Genomic DNA, 15,861 nt, shown 5'->3' on the forward strand with positions numbered 1-15,861 from the left:
AATATAACCTTTTAATTTTTCTAATATAATCTTTTTATAATATAATATAATCTTTTTATTTTCTACTCGAATGTTATTGGATTTTCTTAAAATTAACTGTCACGGAATATAAATATCTAGATACGATTATTATCTACATATGCATTAATAGAAATTAACAAGAAAGAAATTTACGTCATGACGTTTACCGCCATATTTGCATAGTACAAATTCGGAATCTCGGAATCGGACCACGGAATTGGTACCCTAACGGAAACGGAAATTGAGATATCTTCTTAATTATCTTCGCGCTCGTTTACCGTGTATTATCATTGCACATCGCGCGCGATTATTTGCGATATCGGAACGTTTGTGGTGAAGATATAATCGTTATCGAATATCGTGAGTGTCGACAAAACGAAGGAATGAAATAATCTCTGTGATTAACAATTATTCGGTCACAATTACTATAATTATATTATGATACGATATTACCGTCTAAGACTCTCATTTATCTCTTAGACTCGAGTTGCGATTTTATAAGTTATTGAGAATAAAAATCATTTGCGGATAATTGTGTAATATCGGGAGTGCCGAAGAAATATATCGGACGATCGTATTGTGCAAAAATACAGTGTATCGCATCAATAATAAAAATGTGCGATAATTCCGTCAAGTGATCTTCACGCAACCATAGTTGCGAGCATTGTTAAACATATATTTCCAAGAAATTAAGTTATCGAGAATAAACATCACATGCAAATAAACATATAATATCGGGAGTGCCAAAAAAATGTCTCAGGGCATCGTTTTATTATGCAAAACTATAATATATTTCATCGAGTGCGACAAGTGAACTGACAGTTTTGTCAAGTGAACTCCATGCGACTATAGCTCCAAATGTATAACTCCATTATTGATGTAAGTTTACTGAAAAATGTTTAATATATATATTTAATATAAGAATCTCTTTTTTCGAGCAAATTCGGTTTGCACGCTTTGAAATATATATAAAACTTGTGAGTTTTAAAAAATATGGAAATTTACTCTTACATTTGTCTAATTTTTTTTTATCATAGTAATACAAAAATATTAGTATCTCTACTTTATTATGAATAATCGTTATAAATATTTAATTGTGTTTTTACTTATATTTTGAACCAAAAACGCTTTCAAAGGTTCATAAGCAAACTTTTCTTTTGAATATTTGTCTTCTATCGTATCATAATTTTATCACTTTGCAATTGTATATACAACATTAATACTTGTTTAGTATAAGCAATTTCAAAATTTTTTGCTCCAAAATTATTTTATAAATTTCAGTGAAATAAAATATAGGGATTTTAAAGATTTATACATAAAAGAGATTTTATATTCTCATAAAAAATATATTTTCTATGCATATGAAAGTATGTAATAAGACTTACATAATATATGGTACATATTTCTTCTATCTTTCTCACAAACTATATATAAAAAATATATATACATGCAATAATAGACATTTAATAATTTGCTAAGAAACGTTTTTCTGCTTCACTGGATTTTACGAATATCAAAAAAGCCGGCGTGCCACCGCGGACTATGAACCTAAAAGATTAATTTTGACATGAAAATTATGTTAACTTTTTTAAGATTATTATTATTTTATAGAAAAAATATTGCCAATATGCTTACTGTTTATTTCGTAATATTTTATCCAATGTGAGTTGAACGTCTACTTTATGAACGGAACATTTATTTTTGCCTTCAAAGTATACATTTATATTATCAACGATATAACGATGCTCTGCATCCCACTCCGGTGATTCTTCAAAAATTTCTGTTAACTGTTCTATTAACCTATGAACAATTTAAAATATATTTCAACACAAAATATAAAGCATATATACCATATTTTGATAAATGAAAAAAACATACATTGTATCTTCGTGAAAATTTTGAATGAAATCAGTTTGTTGAGTCTCTGGGTATAAAATCATTACTGGCCATATAAGCTTATCGTTTCCATCAAAGTGCACTCTACTTTGTGCTATTTGTGGCACTTGAGGTTCTAAATCTCTCAAATCTAACTTTTGTTTGTCATTTACCAGTTCTAAATTAATATCTTTTTTTAAAATTATTTCTAACAATCTCTCCTCCTCTTTATTCAATTGTTTTTCTAACTTTGCTTGCTTTCTTTCATTTCTTTGTAAATAATTCTGTGAATTAACATAGAGAATTTATAAAAACTTGTATACTTTTATATATACAACTTTATATTTAAATTTATCAATATCTTACTCTTGTAATTGTGGCATCAGATTTTAATTTCAATATTGTTTTATCAAGTGGACTATGATCAAGAAATTGATCGCAGAGATTAATACATTGACCATAATCTTTAATGTGAAAGTTACAAGTAGCAGCTCGCTTCAAAGCTTTTAAATATAGTGTCTCTTTTTTAGTGGACTTTAAAACCACCTTACAATCGTTTAAACTCGATCTACAATTTTAATTATATAATAAAATATGAAAATATAGCAAGTTAATCATTCAACATGAAAAGGAAATCTACCTATAATTTTGCAACATAAATTGTGCCGCAGCTCTGTTATTGTACAATTGAGCCATCAAATCATTATCTTTACATCTTGTTCGTATTCCTTCTGTATAACTGAGAATAGCAAGACGATACTTTTTATATTTGTAATTAAAATTTCCATCTTCCTTGTAATTATTTGCCAATTCTGTATAAAAGAAAACATTTTATATAAAAAACAAGCATAGTATGTAGCTTGCATGAATAATAAAGTGTAACGATGAATATTTTGCAAACACAAGTCTGGTAAGCAATTTGTACTGAGAAAGTAACAGTACCTTCGGGGGTATTTTCATCTATTCCATATTTGAGCTGTTGCAATCCTTCCATCAAAGGAGACAGTTCGTCGCCGGGTTCCGGAGATTTCTTCATGAAAAAAGGGTGTTTTTCCATTTCCTCTTGCCACTTGTCTTCCGGCCATCCTTCTGTATAACTTTTCTTCTCCAGGCTGTTTATGTACTCATTCAATTCGGCATCCAATTTGGCAGCGAGCTCCAAACGCTCCTGCATCTTTTGATCTTCATTAGGCTTGTCCATTGTACTTTATAAATTATAAAAGATTATATTTACACAAAATTAATTTCACAATGCTCTTGTTCTAAATATGCATGAATTTCGTTATCCGCTTCCCATCTCATGTCACGTCTTTAATTCATAACATAAATATATCGCCTAATGTAAAATCATGTGGAATATAACCCCAAAATTTACTCACGTCAATTTGTACACTGTATATGATGTAGAGAATTGCACATGACGATTACTCCTTCTGTTTTTATCGACGGCACAATATACATTCACATTTTAGAATTTCAGTATTTTATCTGAAGATGGCACTATCAGTACTTTCCATTTTTTTTTTAAATCACTATTGCTGCCAATAAACCTATTTTTTATATTTTTTTTCATGAATTAATGATTAACTGAAAAAAATTTCAGACAAGAAATATTTAAGTTTATAATAAGAAAGAATAAATTTGCAAAAAAATAAAATTTGAATCAGTATATATTATTTTTATTATTTATATATTATACTAATTATAATCATATATAAAAAGAATTAAAAGTTATAAACAAATAATTAAGATGGAAAAAGAAAATTCTAAAAAATCACAAAAAGTATTCGACGTCAATATGTGACTATTTAATCTATCTGTATTCAATTTATATTAATTAAGATAGAATCAAAAATTTATGTAATATTACAATTCACTAAGAATATGTTATACAGAATTTTTTCATATTATTATTTAATCTTGCAAATTCCAATTCATTTGTAATCTGTCGTTTGATTCAGATATCAAATTTGTGACACGTAATTTCAACGCTGTTGATAATTAAATGGCCATTGTTTGAAAATACCTTTCCCAAATTACATTTACATAACTAAATAATTCATTTCAAATTTTAATAGAATAACTATTGCTTTACTTTCTTAATATAAAAATTCAATTTAGAATCAATATTTAATAGAATTAGTTGCATGAAAAAGTTAACTCTATTTATAAAAAGATTAATATACACTGTGTGTTATATTACAATTGCTGGTGCTATACATTGTAAAAACCTCGTAATTCAAATCAATCAATAACTCTCAAACTTTCAATTCAAACTATTAGGTACAAATGAAACAAACTAACTTTTATGAAACAATGACCTTAGTCCACGTTTCAGTTGAACATGATATTTTCAAAGCAATTCCTATATTTATTGTTCCTATATTTATTGTTCCATATATATATATATATATATATATATATATATATATGCAACATAATAATATAATAACAATAAATATAGGAATTGTATAGAAATAAAAAGTATCTGATTTTAATATTATCACTGCACACAATATGAGAGTTATAAATTAATAATAGACGAATTAATATTCCGAAAGAGCGATATCAATATTAATAAAAAATTCAATAAATGCATAAATGCAGTTCCTTTTTTTACACATTTTTTGATGGTTGAAATAAAAAATAGAAATTTGATATAACCATAGAAGGATCATCTATACAAATGTGAAAAAACTAGGACACGGAAATTTTGATCCCTATGATGCGGAAAAAAAATGAAAGATAGTGGAGAATAAAGGGAGAATGGGAAACGCCTATGCATTTAAATTTAAATAAATTATATAACATATCTCTTATTATATATTATATTATATCATTTTTTTATGTTATATATTTAACAAATTTATATTTATATTAACAAAAATCTTTCTTTCTTTTATAGGAAAGTAAATTCACATTTCTGTTTGAACTGACAATGTCAATCTTATCTCGATAATTCGATATTAATTAATACATACACACATATGTGTATGTATATACATATATATATATATATATATATATATATATATATATATATATATATATATATATATGTATGTATGTATGTATGTATATATACACATATTACCGGATTATCGAGATATGTTGGGATTACGAGATTCTGAACATATAACCACAAATTTGAGGAGCCGTTATTTCAATATATAGGAAATTCAGGAATCTATTGGAGAATATACAAATTATTCCAATCACACCGCATGTATTTTTAATCTCAAAGCTTCTCTATGGTCATTTTAAGCTTTTTTCCTTAAAAAACATATCGAGAAAAATGTATTTTCGTTTTGTGTGGCAATAAGTTGTTGCGATCTACCTACGAAACAAAAAGTATTAGAAGTGACATTTTGAGACATTTTTTTGTTATCGATTATACCATAGCGTCATAAATCTCTTAACTAACTTCTCTTACTCTGTTTTTTTTTAATTGATACGATGGTTTGTCAGATTACTAGGTGATCACGTAGAAAAAAAAGATAAGAAAAAGCATTGTCATTAAGACACATAGAGAGAGGATACAGATATTATTTAGAATTTAAATTATAGGAAAATCATAGAAGAAACATTGTAGACATGTATATAAAATAAAAGCAGGTTATAAAATCGTATCGATTAAGAATTAAAATAGTCATTAAATATATTTATAAACAAATGTATTTTTAAACATTTTTTCTAAAAAAAATTTACGTACACATACATTAGATAGTGTTTAGATGTGTTTAGAAAATTGTTTGACAATTTATAATAAAAGAATATATGAGAAATATAAAAGAATACGATAAATAATTAATTGACATTTGATATGTGTCACCATCGCAAATATATTTAAAAAAAATCGATTGTGTTATTTCTAGAATAATGAAAAAAAAAGTTATATTATTAGGATTTACACTTTATAGATTTAAATTTAAATAAATAGATATTACTTACGATACGCGATCTTAATCTTTGCAAATAATATCACTGTTATAATAATTATTAGGAGGCATATAAAATATCAAGATTCTTCTTATATCAAGAAATATCATATAATATTTCTGGGTGCGCGAGAAAATAAAATACATAAGTAATTAAAAAAAAACAATAATATTATTTCTTCAATATTTCACTTAAAATAAAAAAGAGAAGTTATTTTCATGTATACTTTCTTTAATCGAATATGAAGTGAAGGGTACAAAAAGAGAAATAATTTTCAACTTTATATCTGAAATATATGTTAAATATCAAATTTACGCTATTATTGATCATATCGATTATAAAATTATAAAATAATATCCATTTTCTAATTTTCTTTAATGAGCTCATAAATAAATTACACAGAAGATTTTTACAAAAGAAATTATATTATATTAACATTAACATGTCTGATTATTAGAAAAACGTGTGCTTCATAGGAGTCATTGTGTAAAACTGAAATTTCCGGAATACGATTCAATTCATATGCAATGACCCAGTATTTTTCTCGCTACGACCCCCAATCATGATGTATGTGTCAACATCTAGATGGGGTACGTCGATAGGAAAATCATGCCCATCTAGCGAATATTGTGGCATTTATGATGTCTACGGTACATTTACGTCACGCATGAATGAAAGCTTAATAAAGATTTATCAGAAAGCTCCCCTTTTCGCGAAACAGTCGTTATTCGGGGTAATAGCTCGAACGATGGTACGTCGGCCGGAGACACGGACGAATCGCTACCGAGACACAATTCTCGATGTACAAGCGAGTTTGCTCGCTTCGCGCTTAATCCTGCCATAAAACCCCCGTATCGAAAGTTAGGACACCGACGAAGGAGCGAAGCCGCAAAACGCACGTCGATCCATCGCCGCTGGGGTGACGGTGGTGGGATGGTGGCGGGGTGGTAGCGGCGGCGGCGGCGGTGGCGGTGGCGTAGGGGGTAGGGGGATGGAAACGGGACGAGCGACGATCGGGCGTTTCCGCCGACGTTCGGCGACGCTCGGCTCGGCAGCATCTTTGTGCTCGGGTAGGGGCAAGATGGCGCTTGGCAAAAGCAGGCGCGCGATTGGTCGATCGGGCTGCGCCGTCAGTCTCCCGAGAGCAGTCGCTAGCACGGCTTCGCGGCGGACCGGCACGTCGTCCGTGAAACGGAGACCTTCGAAGGAAGAGAAGAAAAAAGAGAGAGGGAGAGAGAGAGAAAAAAACAAAACACGCTTCTCTCCGCTCGTCGCGACAAACGAGTGTAATGGCCACTGTGCGGTTCGCGAAATAGAGGAGATTCGCTCGACGTTAATCATTCGCGTTCGCGCGAACGAACGAAAAAGCGAAGGGGAAGAGGACCGCGTTTAATCGCGTCAAGTTGCCGACGATACTCGGCGATACATTCGATACTTTCCACGGGCATCTTTTCTCTTCTCGCTGTCTCCGAGTGTAGTATACAGTGCGTGCGGATCACAAGTGCCAGCGGCCAGTGTTTTGTACCGATCCTCTCTTCATGTATATGTGTGCTGCCCGTTGTCGAGTGTGCGTTGTCGCGCTGCCGCCGCCGGCGCTCGGATCCCTCGGTGACCACCACCGACGCTGGATTTATCAGGCGCGGCGTCGTCTCCCCTAGGTGCGTCGTGGACCTCGCCAGCCCCCTTCGCCCACCCGCCCGAGGACTCGTCGACTGGCGGACACATTCGGTGAGTGAATCAAATTTAGCGAGCGAGCACGAGAGAGCCGATCGTCCGCGAACCGCGTCGATCGCTCTCCGTGCGTGTCATTTTGGTGCGTGTTTCGTGTTCTTACGTATACGTGTGTTGTACGTACGTACGTTGACGTGGAGCGCGACAGATGCTCGGAAACGGGAAAATCGGTAGCGATATCGATGATTCGACGTCTCCCTCGTCGCTGATACGTCGCTCGTGATAATCGAGCTCGAGACCGCCGCGTCTCTCCGACTCGCGTATCGAGAGTAAATTGCGAGGGAACACGATTACGAGAGTATATTGACACACGTCCGCGGCTGTTTTGCTATTTTTTCCCGCACAAATCGGTCCGATTCCCGCAACGGTTAGCCGCAATTCGGATGCGAATTCGGCCATTGTCGAATAATAGAAATGAAGGAGACGCGAATCCCTCGCGCGCGTTGGATACATTCCTCTCATATTTACAGCATCGAAAATTGAATTCACTAAATTACGATCCCCGCGCATACATCATACATACATGCATGTATACATGTGTGTAAATAGTGCGGTGAGTCGCTCCTCGAGCGAAGAGGCTGTCCATACGAGAGCCTCGATGTCCGAATATCTCGATAGTCTCTCTCTCTCGAGGTCGTTCTAGGGCGATCCCGCGATCGGGCATCGCACGCAAAAATGGTTTGCGCCGTTTGTAGTCTACGCGTTATTTTGTTAAATCCATCCTTCGGTCGTCCTCTGCAGTCGAGAGTCTCCTTGTTGACGTTCCCGTATCAAGAGCGTCGAAAAGCGGCACATGATCGATATGTCGTTTTATTCTCAACAATACCGCCTCACTTACGAATTTCCATTTTCGCGAAAAACCGCCCGAGCTTATCGGAATATCGTCAATACGTCCAACACCGATTTACGAGGAAAAATAGGCTTTATTTCATTCACCTCTGTTTGTTGTTTCTTTAAGAAGGTGAAGAAAGATTGCGCGCGATAAACGAGATATTATGATGGATATATATATATTAAAAATATTCCCTTATCATTTCAACGAATCTAATAAACAATTATTCACAAATTTATATTCGTACACGACTCGCACGATATTTCCAATTTATAACAATATATATAAACACACACGTACACACATGTTCATTTATCATGATACAGCTATTGTATATATATATATTTATTATGATAAATATATTTTATTTACTATGATCGTGAAAAAATTGGCGAAAAGAATACTTCAAGAGGGGCAGATTTGATAAAAGGCGTCGCTCGTCGCGAAAGGGCGCGCATATTCACCGTTCGTATTTCCCCTTTCGCCTCTCATCGGGGAAAGGTCCATTTATTGTCATATACATTGCTGGCCGCGTAATGAGAGTATGCGCGAAGCACGATCAATTTCGGAAGATCCGCTGCCCCGCGCGCCGCGGAAGATGTCGCGCCTCTTCCCCCCTCCCTCTCTGTCGCGGTAGTTTATTATCCTTAAGTGCTGCTACAGAGAGTGCTGGCTCTTCCGCGCCTCTCTTTTCCCCCCTCCCTCCTTTCCCGAATCCTGTCCCTCTTATACAACTCGCCTTACAACTCCCGCCGTCTCTCTCGCAGATCTCCCTCTCGCGTATTTATTTACACGCACGCATGAATGACGTACGACAGCGTGTCTCGCTATGGGAACCAGTTTCGATTTACCCGGTTACGCGCGATGCACTTATTACCGTAAGATGTAAATTCGCCTTGCGTTAATATAGGCCGGACAAGCGACGACAAGTCGTTTATAACGTTTCTCAAGCCTTTGGATCGGGATAATCTGGAGGGGAAAAAAAAAACACGTATTTGTGCGTGCTTTGCCAATCGGGATTCTAGAATCAACTCGGAGCGAACATGTTTCTCGGTGCGAGATTAATATATGCCAATGTAAGATACCCGTGACTCGTAATAGGCGTAATCGGTTATGGCTGTCGCGATATCATGTATATCCGCATTGCAATCTATCGATAACGGTTGCATTTCAATGAGTTGTATATATCTAGTCCTCTCTCGCGTGCGCAATAATTAATTAATAGCTAGTAATTAAAATCTACCCCTAGTTATCTATTCATACGAACGTTGCGATACCTCGATACTCAGCATTGAGAATCGAATACGCGCATGGGATATTTATCGTTAATTCACCGATATTCCGCGTTTCTTTGCGGATCATTCCTTGTATATTTTCGACATCGTGAAATAGCGCGAACGCGAAAATGGTACAGGCGTGTTTGCCTAATGCATCATCGATGTCGATCGCCATTAACCAGCGTTACGTTTGCGGAATAGATGAAATGCGAGCTCTCAAAAAAGAAGACCGCGAATAAAAATGCGGTGCAATATGCAAAAACGCTTTATCTCGAATATTGTCGATTTTATTTGTAATCTAGTCAGGACTATACAAAATTTTGAAAAATTTTTCCAAGTCTTATTAATCGAGGAAAAAAGATATCTAGCAATATTTGCGTTATATCTCGATATTTGTCATCGTTGTAAGGTTATCAGCCGACATATTTGAAATTATATAAAAATACTGAAAAACTGAAAAATTGTGTTTTTTCTTGTACAATAAAATATATTTCAGATTGTCACGAGTTAGAGATAAAAATACATGTAATTTTATGCGATACTTGTTTCCGCGTATTTCGATTATTTTTCTGCATATTTTTGGACGGCCTCGAATATTCGGGAATGATATTTTCGACAATATTTCAGTACAATGAATATATCCATCGCGCCACAACATTTGTATATTCAGGATTATGATTTTTAGAGATTTTTTGCATTTTTATTCAACCGTGCAGTCTCATCAACTGGAAACGTTATCTGCTTTTCAAATTAACGATCATTCGATGTTGATTTTTTCTTCCTTAATTTAAATAAATCGAATTATTTAAAAAAAAGTGCTGAATGTCGAAATGACTTTGTGCATATTAATTGGTATCGGTAAATATGTATGTCCGAGACGAAAAAGAGATTATTGTGAAACGAAACTCGCGCGATCGCAAGAGTAACGTATAAATCAATCAATTTTGTCGATAAACATGATTTAAAACATATCCCATTTCGATAATTTCTAAGTAAACTTTAAAAGCACAAATTGATGGCAACAATGGAATGGCATTGTTGATATTTGATCGCATATTAATAACGTATATGATACGCAAATGTTTTGCAGTTTCGTTAAATAAAAAGACATAATATTTGCACGATACAACGATGGAGCTTTTATTTACCATCGCCGCGTATTCGACGCACAAATATGTGTACGTAGGTAACTGAAAATGGAAACGTAGTCTCCCAAATTGTTGAAACTGCCTATAGTTTCATCGGCTTTCCGATGTGCCAATAATTTGCAGTGAAGTGACTAATTAATACACGGAAACAATGTGTATGAGCATTTGCCATTCATATGTACAAGCTGTTATGAGATACTTTTCCAACTATATTGGAAATATTTTAAAAATTTATAACATATGTTATGTATGTTTTGTATTGTATTTTTAGCGAGTTTAACTACTGCATTCGCGTATTCATTGTTTATTTCACATAAAGTGTCCTAAAACATCATACTGTCGCGGTTTTAAATCATAAATAATTGAATGCGCTCCAATAAATATAATGAAATACTATATTTTATTTCAACGAAGCAATTTTAATAGAAATTTAGTTTGATTTTAGTTTCACTGTTATTTTCAATGGCAACCTAGAGTCTATATTGTTCAATATCGTTTAACAAATCGTTTATCCGAATATTGTTCAATCGAACATTTAGTTATTTGGACAGTGTCGTTTAAAAAAGGACCAAATATATTGTACATATATCGATTTATTCTCGCTCGTATTTTTCTCTCCCATCAATCATTATTCTTTTGTCCTGCCAGATATAATTTTGAAGGGAAAGAACACTATTATTAAAAATACATATTTTTTATTTACGTTTCTTTCGATTTTATCGAACAGTATACTGTATAGCAAATGATTTTTCCCATTGATCCGTAAAGATCAATCACGTGAGCAATGTGTTTTTCATACGTTTTTGATGAAACAATCAAAACGACAAAATTGAGAGACTAGAACAAAAAGTTGTTTATAACAAAAGTTGTAATGAAACATAGATTTCTACACATGTTCGATGGTGCTAAACTAATTGTATCAATTTAGCGGATGTGTTTCTCATTTAATTTTCACGACAATCGAGATTTTCCCGCATTTTGCGAGACGCTGCAAAAAGTATTTTTGCTCCGACTATGGAAGTAAATTACGCGCGGTGTAAACAGAAAATACAATTACGCGTGAGACAAATTGGCGATTGTATCGGGCAAATTTCTGCTCCTTGACAGATATTCGACGGTAATTCAGATTCGCAAAGCCCGTTGAGAAATTAAAATTAACGCCATAAGGGACGCAAGGGCGTGTTCTCGCGCTCGATCGATTTGTTTTACCCAAAAATGTGCGCTCGACGGACGAATCCTCTCTCCGTATTCTCGCCAAGTGACGCGGGGAGTATCGCGAAATAATGTATCACGCAGGTAACAGGTGTTCCTGCATTTTCTGTTCGTTTTGCGAAGAAAAACACGTGCTTCGTTTAACCAGTACCCACACACGCACCCTGGACATGGTACGAGCTTTACGAGCGCGTTACTCCCGTTCTTGTCGCCGCGCCGCCGATATTTTGCTTATAAACAATTTTCTTAATGTAGCTAACAGTACCGTCATGCCGCTGAGATGAGATATAATTCATCGCTGTGTCTCGAGAGGGAAAAACGGACTCACGCGGAATAAATGCCCCTTAAGCGCAATTGCAGCGCGGTGTCTGCGCACAATCGTATTAATTTCTATGAAGTCGCGGAGCTACGTCGGAGTAGGAAGCACACAATTATTTTACGCGCAAGATTGCTCTTCTTATTACGCCCGCCCGCTGTAAATCTTAGATCCTTTGAGATGAAACAAACGTGTGACGTGTGTGATTTAAATGAGAAAGAAATTGTTCGACGATGCACGAAAAACGTGTGTGAAACACGTAGACGTTCGTTCCCAATTTCTAGACGATTTTAATAGAAATTAAATTGGAAAGAATTTATTTAAAAAATACTTGAAAATGTGAGAGGCGATTAATGAAACGATTATAGCAACGCGGCAACGCGCTTTGTGACTATCGTCGTGCCGATCTCGATGTGTCTTGTCAGCATTGAAATCTCGATAAATTCGATTTCAGACAGCGGAAATAATGCGTGCACGCATCGCGGTCGATACCGCACACCGATAATCCCGAATAAAATAATTCATTTTTACGACTTGTACCGCTACCGCTGCTGCTCGCGTTTCCCGTTCGGAACGTTGGTTCCCGGCCCGGTATTATTTCTCTTACCGGCGATTTTTCTATCTCGGAATTCGTATCTCGCGGAATATCATAATATGAAAAATATAATGCACGCATACCACGCACGGTTGACTTTGCCGGTAAACTCGGTGAGATCGAGCGCAGGCGAAATATTATGCACATACCGAAAAGCAGTCAACGAAGTTTTTGACATAATCCGCCTAATTTATTCGAAGCACGAACGCGCAACCGTTGTTGTTCCGCTTGTGAAATATCAGTTAACGAATCCCAAAAGTATTCGTAGTATTGCATAATACTAGCTCTGATCATGACTGATTGTGAGGCGTAATTAATCACGAAATTCAGTGCAGTGAAAAGAATAAAATTCATATATTTCGCAATGAAAAGAATATACAGAATGACAGATTTTGACACGTGTGTAAGGAGAATTTGGTAAATTTCATTTTTTTTTGTCTCGCTATTTTTTTTCTTCGTGCATCATTTATTAGACAAGAATAATTGAAATTTTTAATTATATAATTATACTGTACAATAGAAAAAGATATAATTTCGATAGATTAATTTAAAAAATTTAAAAGACATTCTAAACGCTTATATAACGAAAAACTTTTAATAAAAGTAGAAAAAATAGATAAAAAATAGAAAAATTGTAAAGATAAAAAGTGAGACTGCAGATTGGTTAGTTAAAATTTATATGAAATTATAACATCATCTGTGTGAGAACGATGCAGTCGTCGTAATTATTATGCGTAATAACCCGGCACGATAAATGAGCTCGTTCATCAGCCGTGATTATTTGGTGAAAAAGGTATAATTGTAACATCACTGATTGCTCATTAATACTTGAATAAACATTAGAGATGTCAATCTATTGCGTCAACAATTATACAGGATGCTTTTGCCGAGCGTTATGAAATATCCTCTTCTGCATCTTTTAGCGCTATATTCGCAAGATATTTACACAGCAGAAATTAACGTCACTGAAATGGCGCAAAATATAATATTAGCATAAAATTTACATACAATTAACGCGCCTTGTATCGTTTAAAACAATATCCAAAACACTTTTTTATAATATAAAAATAATATAATATAAAAATTTATAATATAAAAATAAATTATATCTCAGAGAATTTTATATATCTACTGTTTTGAAAAAGATGTTATGTTATTTTGAAGATGTTAAATAAAAATTTGTTAAAGATGTTATATTTTGAGCATTTGGATGTTAAGTTACTGAAGGAAAATCGACTTTAACGGGAAAGAATTAAAAAAGAATATAGATAAAAGATAAAAGATAATTTGAAATAAGTTTAAGACATACACATACAATTGTAGATGTTACTTTATTTTTATAGTAAGATAATGGATGTTAATAGGCAGTAAAATTAGGGTTAACGTCATTTTAAGATATCGAAAATATCGAAGAGCGCCTATCATGTCTCGAGTAGTTAATCATTCCTGGCAGACAAATCGTTTCTTGAGTAGGCGCGAGCAAACTAATATTTCCAGAACAAATTGGCTATGGACACTACAATTAATTAATAGCTTCTGAAGCAAACATTATTACAACTTCAAGAAGATTATACAGAGTGTGGGTAAACTGTAAACATAGAAGTTTTGAAAAATTTTTAATAGAATTTTTATGAAGCGAAAAATAAAAGATCCCAAACAAAGATATCAAAACATGCATGTCTGAAAATTAATTAGTTTCAGAAACAATTATATTTTTAACGAATATGAAAATAAACTCTTAAAATAAAATGCTTTATTTCTAGTCCTTCTACGACTATACACGCTCGCTGCGAAATATTCTGATGCGAACGATAATTGACTTACAAATTAAAAGACCGAGTATCCCTGAAATTACTAGTTTCCGGATATATGCTTGTTAAGTCTTGCTGGTTTCTCGTAATGACGTCCATTAATCTAGCAAGTTTGCGCCTATAGTTTACTTATACACGCCCTGTATAATATCCTGTGAGGCGGACTCTGTCCTCCCTCGCGGAGGGCGCGCGAAAGCGGCAGCGGAAGAAGAAGAAAGAACGGCTCCTCTGTGTTCGGCGATTCGTTACTTGTGCACGTAGAGGCGGCTCGCCGTGCGTAAAACGGCGTAACGTTTAACTCCTTGAAACCTGACGATGTTTAATGAGACGTCAAGAATTTGATGCGAGTTTCGAAGGCAGTCGCATAAGCACACGGCAATCTTATAAAGACGGCCTTTATATTTGAGGCGCTCGGAGAAATTCAGTGAGCATGTGGCAACGCCGAGAGGATCTCTCTCCCTCTCTCTCTTCCTCTCCCTTTGAGAGAAAGAAAGAGAGAGAGAGAGAGAGAGACTCTGTTTCTCTCGCGCCCCCTTCGATTCCTTTCGGTTGCATCTTTCTCCACCAACAACTACACACACGCGTAACTACCCATCGTTCCCGTAAAGTTTCTTCCTCTTCTTTTACCTTTACCACGCTACCACCTTGCACCCCATCCACCCGACGTGCTCTTTTATTTTATTATTCGACCCGACCTCGGCGAGTTAGGCTGTTCGCTCGGCGTATATGCCGAGAGACCTCTCTCCGTCCTTCTCCCTCCTTCCTCTTCCAACATCTCCCTCCCTCTCCTTTCTCTCATCTCCTCCGCGGTCGCCGCTCGCTTCTCGAGTAACGGAGAAACTGGAATCTCGGCATCGAATACGAGGGTCTTCTCTCGCTGTTGCTGCTGCTGGCTGCTACTCGCTGGGCGCTCCTTATCTCTCCTCTTCTTACCTTCGCCACTTTCTTCTCCTCGAAGCTCGTTTACAATTAGTTTGTCTTGGTTTCGGTACGAGTGGATCCTCCTCGTAGCGTTTTATTATCCGATTTGCCGTCGCGACGCCATCGACGCGCGTCCTCGAGGTCGTGCATATTAAAGTCGTGCACGGAATCCCGGAAGAAATA

The 15,861-nt window shown here is 35.1% G+C and overlaps 2 protein-coding genes across 4 annotated transcripts in view; one reads left to right on the forward strand and one right to left on the reverse strand.

Annotated features, from left to right (window-relative positions):
- Nucleotides 1–106: 106 nt before the first annotated feature.
- On the reverse strand, nucleotides 107–3,329 carry LOC105253031 (tetratricopeptide repeat protein 4). 2 transcript variants are annotated; one of them, XM_011260778.3, is made up of 8 exons: nucleotides 3,276–3,329; nucleotides 2,839–3,101; nucleotides 2,537–2,708; nucleotides 2,263–2,464; nucleotides 1,900–2,180; nucleotides 1,657–1,821; nucleotides 1,407–1,569; nucleotides 107–909 (listed from the first exon to the last, which is right to left on the reverse strand). In XM_011260778.3, exons 2-7 carry the CDS (start codon nucleotides 3,095–3,097, stop codon nucleotides 1,485–1,487), a joined length of 1,164 nt encoding a protein of 387 aa, XP_011259080.1. In that variant the 5' UTR covers nucleotides 3,098–3,101; nucleotides 3,276–3,329; the 3' UTR covers nucleotides 107–909; nucleotides 1,407–1,484. The 2 variants fall into 2 exon arrangements, with proteins under 2 accessions (XP_011259080.1, XP_011259079.1); XM_011260777.3 differs by lacking the exons at nucleotides 107–909; nucleotides 3,276–3,329 and having other exon boundaries at nucleotides 1,392–1,569; nucleotides 2,839–3,266.
- A 3,626-nt stretch (nucleotides 3,330–6,955) lies between these two features.
- LOC105253030 overlaps nucleotides 6,956–15,861 on the forward strand; it is a 130,674-nt gene continuing 121,768 nt past the window's right edge. For both annotated transcript variants that reach the window (XM_011260773.3, XM_011260775.3), the window contains exon 1: nucleotides 6,956–7,563. The gene's annotated coding sequence lies outside the window, so the exon portion shown is untranslated. The remainder of the gene's footprint in view (nucleotides 7,564–15,861) is intronic.

Source organism: Camponotus floridanus, unplaced genomic scaffold, assembly GCF_003227725.1.
Source record: "Camponotus floridanus strain SB8 unplaced genomic scaffold, Cflo_v7.5 scaffold4, whole genome shotgun sequence".
NCBI classification, from domain to species: Eukaryota; Metazoa; Arthropoda; class Insecta; order Hymenoptera; family Formicidae; genus Camponotus; species Camponotus floridanus.

Excerpts from the sequence above, each read along its gene's own strand:
- LOC105253031 (XM_011260778.3), bottom strand. The coding sequence starts at position 3,097 with ATGGACAAGCCTAATGAAGATCAAAAGATGCAGGAGCGTTTGGAGCTC. Across the intron at positions 2,709-2,838 it reads AGATGAAAATACCCCCGAAG|AATTGGCAAATAATTACAAG; the intron begins GTACTGTTACTT and ends TCTTTTATACAG. Across the intron at positions 2,465-2,536 it reads TTTATGTTGCAAAATTATAG|ATCGAGTTTAAACGATTGTA; the intron begins GTAGATTTCCTT and ends TTAAAATTGTAG.